Source organism: Pteronotus mesoamericanus, unplaced genomic scaffold (assembly GCF_021234165.1).
Source record: "Pteronotus mesoamericanus isolate MK-2021 breed Mesoamerican mustached bat unplaced genomic scaffold, CSHL_Meso_final contig_263, whole genome shotgun sequence".
Classification (NCBI taxonomy): domain Eukaryota; kingdom Metazoa; phylum Chordata; class Mammalia; order Chiroptera; family Mormoopidae; genus Pteronotus; species Pteronotus mesoamericanus.
Window position 1 is genome coordinate 4,475,017 of NW_026555112.1, and position 9,574 is coordinate 4,484,590.

At 41.3% G+C, this 9,574-nt stretch overlaps 1 protein-coding gene across 2 annotated transcripts in view; it reads right to left on the reverse strand.

Moving 5' to 3' along the window:
• The window catches only part of RIC8B (RIC8 guanine nucleotide exchange factor B), a 98,983-nt gene extending 90,146 nt beyond the window's left edge, over nucleotides 1-8,837 (reverse strand). The window contains exon 1 of one of the 2 annotated variants that reach the window (XM_054574583.1): nucleotides 8,300-8,837. In XM_054574583.1, coding sequence (XP_054430558.1) covers nucleotides 8,300-8,383 — 84 coding nt within the window. In that variant the 5' untranslated portion in view covers nucleotides 8,384-8,837. The remainder of the gene's footprint in view (nucleotides 1-8,299) is intronic. The other variant, XM_054574584.1, reaches the window with a different exon arrangement.
• Nucleotides 8,838-9,574: the final 737 nt, after the last annotated feature.

The following is a 9,574-nucleotide window of genomic DNA, read 5'->3' on the forward strand; positions in this document are numbered from 1 at the left end:
TCTAACTCTGGCCAGGGAAATCTGGAATGCTTTGCATGCAGTATGGAGAATTCTAACTGGACCTTGAGGTAGGAATAGAAGTTCTCCAGGAGGCAAATGGAAAGCATTGTAAAAATAGAAACAAAGGCTCAGATGTGTGAAACAGTATGATGTATCTATGAAATAAGCTGCTCTGTCAGAGTGAAACACAGGGCACATGTTAGGGGATCGGGGAAGTGAAGAGAGATGAGAATGAAAATGTTGTCTGGACAGAGATTTGGAAGGGCCTTCCAATGTTGCTGAGGAGTTACATGTTCTTTTTCATATGCAGTAAGAAATCATCAGAAAAATATAGATAGGAAAGAGAATATTCAGAAAAATATTCTGTAAAAGTGAGGGTTTAAATCATGGCTCCATCACTTACTAGTTATTTGAGCAATTAACAAACTCTCCATAACTGGATTTATCATGTGAAAAGAGCAGCTAGTTCACAGAGCCGCTCTAAGGGTTAAAACAGCTGTGGCATATAATGTACCATCTTAGTCCCTGGCACATAATAAACAGTGAATATTAGGATTATAATGATGGTGATGCCAATAACACTGAGGGAAAAAATAACTGGAAGAGAAGAGTGTCATGACCCCTGAAAGGATTGGCGACAACATTGTATTTTCCACTCTGCAGCTAAAATAGATGATGGAGTAAGCTGACTTGTCTATGCCACAGAAAGAGTGATGGTACCCAAAAACTAGAACATGAAACTCCTCATTCTCCTCTCCAGTTTTATTTATAAGAACCAAGTGCTTTCATGAATCCTAAGTTTTTCTTTAAAAAAAAAAAAATCTCCACTAGACATCTCTCTCTGCCTTTCCTTTACAATTTTCTCATTGGCCACACTAACAAACATTTATTGGCAACCCACCAAGAGTTAAGCACACTGAGTACTAAGGATATCATCATTACAGGTGGCTGTGCACTGACAGCTTTGTACAAGAAGCAAGTTTTGAAATTAAATGAGATGGAGAAGAAATGTTGACAGTGAAGCAGTTCTGAATGTAAGAAATGGTCAGAGGGAAGACTTAGAGGTAAGAGAGAAGGGCCATTTGAGGAAACCTAAGAGATAACACTTCATACATGGCATGCAAATAATTAAAATGAATTATGTCAGGTGGTAAGGGGTTGAATTTTAAAATTTATACCTGAACTGGACGATAGGTAACAGGCACACAGGAGAAGATTCTGAGGAAAGTGTAAATAGTTTAGCATTCTGGAATATTTTGGTCAGTAGCTTATGGACCAGATAAAAGGAGAGCAAGACTAAAGACATAAAGCTCTCTGAGAAATGGGCATCAATAACCCAAGCACGATACTGTTGGCAGTGGTCTAAACTGACACAAACTTTAGAAAGGAAAGTGATGTGGCAACACATATTAGAAACCATAAAAATATTCATACCCTTTGACCCAGAACTTTTACTCCTAGGAATTTACACTAATGAAATCATCCAGAAGGAGAAAAAATTATGTATGTAAGCATATTCACTGCAGTATCATCTAATATTATAAAAGAAAAAAAAGACGCACTGGCTGGTGTGGCTCAGTGGATTGAGTGCCAGACTGCAAATCAAAGGGTCACTGGTTTGATTCCCAGTCAGGGCACAGGCCTGGGTTGCAGGTCAGATCCCCAGGACGGGGCGCAGGAGAGGCAACCACACATTGATGTTTCTCCCCCTCTCTTTCTCCTTCCCTTCCCTTCTCTCTAAAAATAAATACATACACAAATAAATAAATAGAGAAACTTGACTATCTAACATGAGACCGATGAAATAAATTGCTGTACATCCACCTGATAGAATATTATATTGCAATTATAATTGGCTAAAAAGCTCTGTAACAACATGGAAAATTACTTCTGATGGCATCAAGTGGAAAAAGAGTAAAAAATCAAATTTTATGTCTGTATCTATGATGAACATATCCACATAAATATATGGATGCATTTGAACAAAACCTTGAGTGTTAAAATGCAAATATTGTATAAAAGCAAATGTATAGGGATGGTGAAATTTCTAGTGTTTTTTTGACAAAACTCACTGTTGGTATATTATTTTTATAATTGAAAGGGAAATTTTACAAATAAAAGATGAATGAATGAACAAGGAAAGAGGAAGAAAGAAAGAAGAACAAGTTGTAAATCTGAAGGCAATAACTTAGGAATTTATAGACCTGAGGTTTAGTAAAAACCTATATTAGACAAAAGATAAAGAAGCACCAGACATCAGGCTAAGCTTGTAAACTGAAGCTTAGTAAAGGTCCAATACAAATGAAAATAAATAATTGTACTTAGAAACTAAGAAAGCTTATTCTTTGCCATAATATGTGAATTCCACTAATTATCTGAAACAAATGTACCTATTTGCCAATATAATGATTCTCTTAAACATTTTTTAGGATCTATGGTAAGGGAATAGAAAAAGAAATCTTTTCTGAAGGCCCTCATTAAGTTATATATTTTAAATAGTTTCTATGTAGAATTAATCTTTTAAGGTGATAATTTAGCATAGTACCAAGGACTAATTTTTCTGTTGCTTTTTAAATGCAAGGCTGATCCTGTCATAAAACCACAAGAAAAAGAAGGAAAGAAAGAAAGAAAGAAAAGAAAGAAAAAAGAAAGGAAGGAAGGAACAAACAAAGAAAGGAAGAAAGAAAAAGAAAGGCTTTCAAAAGCCCCATCTAAATAGCATGAAGGTACAATTTAATTAGAAAATATACTAGTTTGTGAGACAATAATAAGATTGAGTTTTGAATGTGCCAGTCTATTCAGAAACTCAGCCCTCTAAGATTGCTTGGATCCAAAGATATTTAAGGCTGTCTTCTTTTTATCCGACTTAGATCACCCCTAACCTATTCAGTACCTCTAACCTTTATTATCTCCCCTTTCTATAGCTGAAAGGACGGGAAAGGGAGAACTAATGCCTTTCTCGACTGCTAGCCAACAGTCAACTACCTTACGTTCTTCATATGCTTGATTTCCAGATGAACAGGAGCAACAAGTCAAATATAAACTAAAGGGTAAAACCATTGTTCAATTAAGAGACCTAATAAGGTAGGAACAGCTCAGTGACATACCAGACTCATTTTGAAGACCAGACTCAGGAGTCACAGAGCACTGGGTTAGAGTCCAGTCCCACTGATTACTAAAAGTGTGGCCATGGTCAAGTTACCCAAATATTCTACCTGCTAGGATTTCCTTCTTTATGTATAGCACCTTGCACATAGCAGGTATTCCGTAAGTGGCCACTGCTGTTATTATTGCATCGTCTATGATGAGGGCAAAAACTGAACATTTATGGTAAGGGAACTAGGAGTTATTTCACAGATTTCCAAAGATACGCTCAAGTAGTACCAATACAAGGGCATTAACCTAACTGGGGTGGGGGGTTTGTGTATGTCTGTAACTAAAGTTATACAACCCAATCTGGAAATAAGAAAAAGGAGTAGCAAAGGAACAGCCCACGAAGCAAGCTTCTCTGCAAAATTCTGTAGAATAAACTCAGAGTCAGAATTCAACCTCAAAGTGGAAGGGAAAAAGTCCTTTAACATGGTATAGAATATTTATATGCCCTATTCAAATATGGAGACTGTATTTCTATAACTGTCCTAATATTAGGACCCTATCAATCAGGTTCTTCTAGCACATAAATTAAGACCTCACTGCTAGCAGTGTGGTTTTCTTCTCTTATGAGGACTACTCTTGGAGACCTACCTGTCTGTGTCTTAAATAACTTTTACTTTTCATTTGTCCATAAACTTGCCATACTTCTAATGCAGAATCCTGTTGGAGCTTGCTATGGAATAACATATGCCCAGGTGGCTTCTATAGTTACCAAGCCATCTCTCTGGTTGTCATCATAGTTATGACCCTAGGCCCCAATTTTTTTACCTACTAACTGAAGGGGTTGGACCCAATTATCTTTGAGGTTCCTTCTAGTATAAATATCCTATGATATTACTGTGTATCTTGGGGTCCTGGATCATCATTTGCTGTTGATAATCGTAATAATGGCAATCAATCTCTTTGCTAAATCCTCATCAGAACTGGCCTTAAATTAGAGGAAGGAGATTGGACAGCCTAGAGTAGCACAATATGCACTTTCCATAATAGCTCATTCTATAACTGGAGTGGAAGTGGTTAGGGTCCAACAGTAAGTAACCAAAGGAAGTAGTATACTGGCTCTGAAAAACCTTTCTCTTCTGTCCTCAAAAACACAGAATAGACATGGTAAAGGCAACATAGCCTAGCAAAAGCCCTGGACATGAAATTTTAAGACTAGTTCTGCCACTTCTAGCCACGTGCCCTTGAGCCCATAGAGAGTCACTTCGTCTTTCTGAACTTCAATTTCCTACTCTCCCCCAAACGGAATATTTCTATTTCCCTCAGGATATGTTTTTATCGATTTTAGATAGGAAGGCTGGAGAAGGTGGAGAGTAAGAGAGAGAGAGATAGAGACAAACATCGATGTGAAAAACCTTGACTGGTTGCCTCCCGTATGCTCCCTAAAGGGGATCGAACCCACAAGCTAGGTATATGCCCTGACCGGGAATCGAACCCACAAACTTTTGGTGTATGGGATGACACTCCAACCAACTAAACCACCAATCTAGGGCTCCCTTGTAAGTTTTAACATAAGAGGATTACAGTGGTACCCCAGTACTCATTGTTAATTTGTTCTGGAACTCATGACAAGTGCTGAAACCGACAAGTACCAAACGATGAAGCATTTTCTCTTATGAGGCGCCACTGTGACTCACACAAGTTCTAGCAAGTGCAACAAGTCCTGAGCAAGCACCAAATGCTAAAACATTTTTTTCTCATCAAAATGTGACGTGTACTGAGGTATGACTGTATATTTAATGACATGTGAAAAGTGCTTAGGGTAATACATAGGACACAGCAGCCACTCAATAAATGTTAACAGGTGAAGCGAGAAGAGTGGAAAAAGAACCACCACTCTTCCTATTTTTTTAAAATACTTTCCTATGCTGAGTCAACCTGCATCATGTCCTTGAGAAACAAACAAGTTTCATTTTTTTTCTGGGATAAATAAATAGATCTTCCCTCTCCCCATGATAACCAGGGTCAGTGAATGAAGCAAGAAGGCTTGGAAATTAAAATCTCTGTAACACAACCAAAATTAGGTGTTGTTCCCTGTTACCAGAAAGGAGACTGTTGCTCTAAACATGCCACAAGGTATTTTGCTACCCATCAGAAAGTGCAAGGGTCAAGGAAAAAGAGAAAGAATAAAGTATATTCCCCAATTTCTTTTATGTCAACTGTGTCAACTCAGTGGGACATATTTAATTCCTGTCTTTTTGTTGTTGTTGTTCAAAAACTAAGTTATGGGTCCTTTCTGAGAACCAGGCACTATTTTAAGTGCTTTACACATATAACTCATTTAAGCCTGACAGCAAACCTATGATGCATGTACTGTTATTATCCCTGGTTTGGCAGATGAATAAACTGAGGCACAAGGAAGTTAAGTAACTTGCTCTAGGCTACATGGATGGTAAATTGAGAATCAAGAGTCCAGGCAGTCTGGCTTGAGAATCTGTGCTTGGCTCACAGGACCTCCTTAGTGCCTTGATCATTGGAAATGTTACTCACTGAATGAATGCTTTCAGGTGCATTGTGCTTAGTGTTTGGTGTTATACTTCATTTAATTTAAGCCTTAGAATAACTTAGGTGATATTATTTTATAGATAAGGAAACTGAGACTCAGGCTTAAAATAACTTATCCATAGCTAATGAAGCTAATAATGGCAGATCTGAAACAAGGTTTATCTGACTCTGAATTCCACCTTCTTTCCACTATCCTCCACTGCCTCCTTTTGAGGACTGGCTTTATTAGAGGAATAAGGTAGCATAAGGAACATCTTCCCCCAAACAATGAACCAATCATCCTCTTTACATCATTCATTTCCCTTCTTGGTTAGACTCTTCAATGCCCCATAACAAATTTCATTCTAAACATTTCTGAAATCAATTTCTCCATATAGGGAAAATGAAGCACACTGTCTTCAACTACTTTTCCAGGGTTTCCAACTTCATATACTATAGAGCTGGACAATTTAATTCCACCTCCCCATTCTTACTGCCATACCATACTGATCATATTTCCCCTTCCTATTCATCTGCCTCCAATCTCGCCTTGAGGGGCAAAACCCTACTGCCAATACAAAACTCAGCTATTTTCTCTGTACTCTGGCCCTACTATATACTCAGCATTAAATATGAGAACTCTTTTTGAAGGAACTGACTCAGTTTGGATCATTACAGTGTTTTCAGGTTTGGCCCCAAAAGTTCAATCCTCCCAAACACTTCAGGTATATCACCTTAAAGAATACATATTGGGCACTGCAACTTTAAAGACATTCCTAGTGTGAATGGAGAGCTGGAGATGTCCAGAACTTAAGCTGACAGCACTTGGGCAGGAGTGGTAACCAACCTGGAGGAAGATCAAGAAAGAGGAAGAGATAAATTGGAGTAAGCAAATCTGGAGTTCTAATTAGTTTAGCCATGAAGGGGAGGAAAAATTTTAAAGGAGGTGATAAAATTCAGGTAGAGGGCTTTCTTCCTCCCTTCCCTATGGGGAAAAAAAATTTGTTCTTTATTGCTAGACATCTGTCATATAGTAAGTGCTAAATAAATATGAATTGATTCAATACAATGGCAAGGTTTCTGTTGTATTCCTTTCTTTTGAAAATCAGTTTGCAGCTGCCTTAAATCTTTTTTGGAAAGTGGTTATAAATCAAGTAAAATGAGAATAATCTCCACAATATGTACACCTATGCATTAAATGAATTTTCTCTAAATCAGGTAGATAGGCAACAGTTAAGCAAATCAAAAAGTGAGTAAGCCAAGATATAAACAGAATTGAATCCATGCATCTTCCCAAAGAAAGCTGTATAGTCCTGTAGAAACAGCAGTCATACAAACTAGATTCAAATCTCAGCCCCATCTCTCAGTGGCTGTGCAGACTTGGAGCATCATGACCCTAAATTTTATTTGTTAAATAGGGAATACCACCACTCTCCTTACAAGGTTGTTGGGAAGATTACACAGGAATGAAGGTGTCTTATTTTTGGATCTTCTCTACCCAGGGCAGAAATGGCATACTGGCAGTTCGATAATACAAAGTGTACAAACGTGCAGTGGTGGGCATACAGCAAACAGAGAAGAGGAAATTATGAATGGAAGCAAATGAAAGGAAGGAAGATGTTATATCTAGGGTGTGACTTGGTGCTGGATGCATTTTCACAGAGGGAGAAGTCAGTCATTCCTATAAAGTAGTCTTCTAAATGGAAGAATAAAGGTGTGGTATGCTCTCTTTTGAAGTGAGCATGTAAAATTCCTAGAAGGAGAAGTTACGAGAGCTAACGGTTTTAGGAGAGAGGTTCAGAGAAGTGGTTGGGATTTATAACAAAATACCTTTTTATTGCAGAGTTGCACAGTAGAAAGAACAATGAATGGTTTGAAGACCTAGGCTGGAATCCCAGCTCACAAGTATGACCTTGGGCAAGTTACTTAACCAATCAAGAATCTCAATTGCAAAACGCAGATAAAACCTCACAGGACTGCTGTCAAGATTAAATGAGATAACGGATGGGAAAGCTGTTAATGTGATACAAATAATAGGTACTATTAGGAGTTAGAGTCTCCAACCCACTTACAACATAGTATGTCCATGACCTTGGCATGATTTCAGTTCTTTGCGCCTTGTTTTTCTCATCTATAAAATGGGGAGGATAATACCATCTACCATATTCTGAGAATCAAGTTAGACCATACATGAGACATCCACATCTTGAAAACCGTACGGTGCTCTAGGTAAAGAACTACCATCGTGGCTGATATGTCTTAGGCATGTCAAGGGCCGTGTTTATGCACAGAAGCACCTATTTTTATACTATACAGGTGAGGAAGCCTCGCGTGCGTTTCTGCATCCAAGAGTGGGGCACAGGGCAGAGACGTACATCTACGGATTCCGGGGGTGTGCCTTGCGCGCTCGGGAGAAGGACCGCAGGACAGGCTGCTGGGCCGGACTCAGAGGAGTGGGCGCCGGAGTGGGGGCAGGGGGATGCAGGATGCATGGACGGCAAAGGCTGGGGGCACAAACACGCATGCCCAAGCCGGAAACGTTTCTTTCGGGGGAAAGCAATGCGCATCCCCGGAATGAGGGGGGTGGGGAGGGATGCGCGGTGCAAGCCCAGAGGACGGCCCGGGGGCGCTATACCGCAAACTCGGGGCCAGGGCTCTTTACCTTATCGCTGTAATCCCTCAGAACCCGCTCGATAGCCCCCGCCTCGCCGGCCCGGACGATGTAGAGGGCGCGCTCTTCATCCATGGCCGCAGGTGCGGGGGAGCCGCGGCCGCTCTGCGCGCCCAAGCCGCTGCCTCCAGGTAAACGCCTCGCGCCCCCGCTCGCTCGCTCCTTCCCAGCTTCCTTCCTTCCCTCCTTCCCTCCCTCCCTCCTGCCTTCAACCCGCCAGCCTCCGCCCGGCCAGGCCCGACGTCACCGCCCCTCAACTTTCACCCCGCGACGTCACCGGTCCCCCAGCAACCAGAGTCTCGAGGCCGCCCCCGACAAGGCCCAGGACTCGCTAGAGGCCTGCCGAGCGCCCTGAGGCGGGGTCAGGCCCGAGGGCCTCCTTGCTTTTCTGCCTCTCCCTTCCTCGAAGGAGAGCCCAGCCTTTCAAGTGGGCTTTCACAGACAGAACTGCTCTCTCCTGACCCTCCTCTATGAATCATTCTCCTCAGCTGACGAGAGCGACCTGGCTCTTCCCCTCCCGTCCAAGAGACTGCAGCCAATTAGACTACAATTCCCTGCGTGCAATGGGGTCATTCCACTATTCCACCTAATTTACTGGAGCGCCGAGTGGCATGCCGGGATTAGTAGTCATCCAGCGGGAAAGACGTCCCTCGAAAGGCATGCTGGGAACTGTGGTCCTCCGACAGCCGGAAACGGGAGTCTTGCGGCCCCGGAGGCCAGCGGCCAAGAAACCGTTAGGGGGTGGGTTTAAGCGTCGGCTCTGCCTCCTTTTTGTTCCCTACGGAGCTGACTGCCCCGCTGGAGCCTTGGCTCGTTGGACTGGTTGACAGTCGCGGAAACTGGAACCCTTTGGTGGGAACTGTGAAGCACCAGTTTAATTCCCACTTTTCTCCTTTAGCGGTTTCAGTCTCTCTCAAATTCTTTCCTTCCTCCCTTGTTTGCGGTCTTGTGATAGATTCAGATACCGTCATGCGGGAAATTGCAGGTGGTTATCTAGGTAAAAGGGATGCGGCGATTTTTAAATACCCTTTTAAAAGCTTTTTAAATTAAAGTTGACATACAGTATTATGTTAGTTTCAGCTGTACAGGTCAGAGGTTAGACTTAGAACTCCCTAAGTAATCACCCTGCTGTATCTCAGGCCTGACCACCACACATAATTATTAGAATATTATTGACTATATTCCCTATGCTGTCCTGTAGAATGCCTATGACAGTTCGGTAACTACCAATTTGTATTTCTTAATCCCTTCATCTTTTTTACCCAC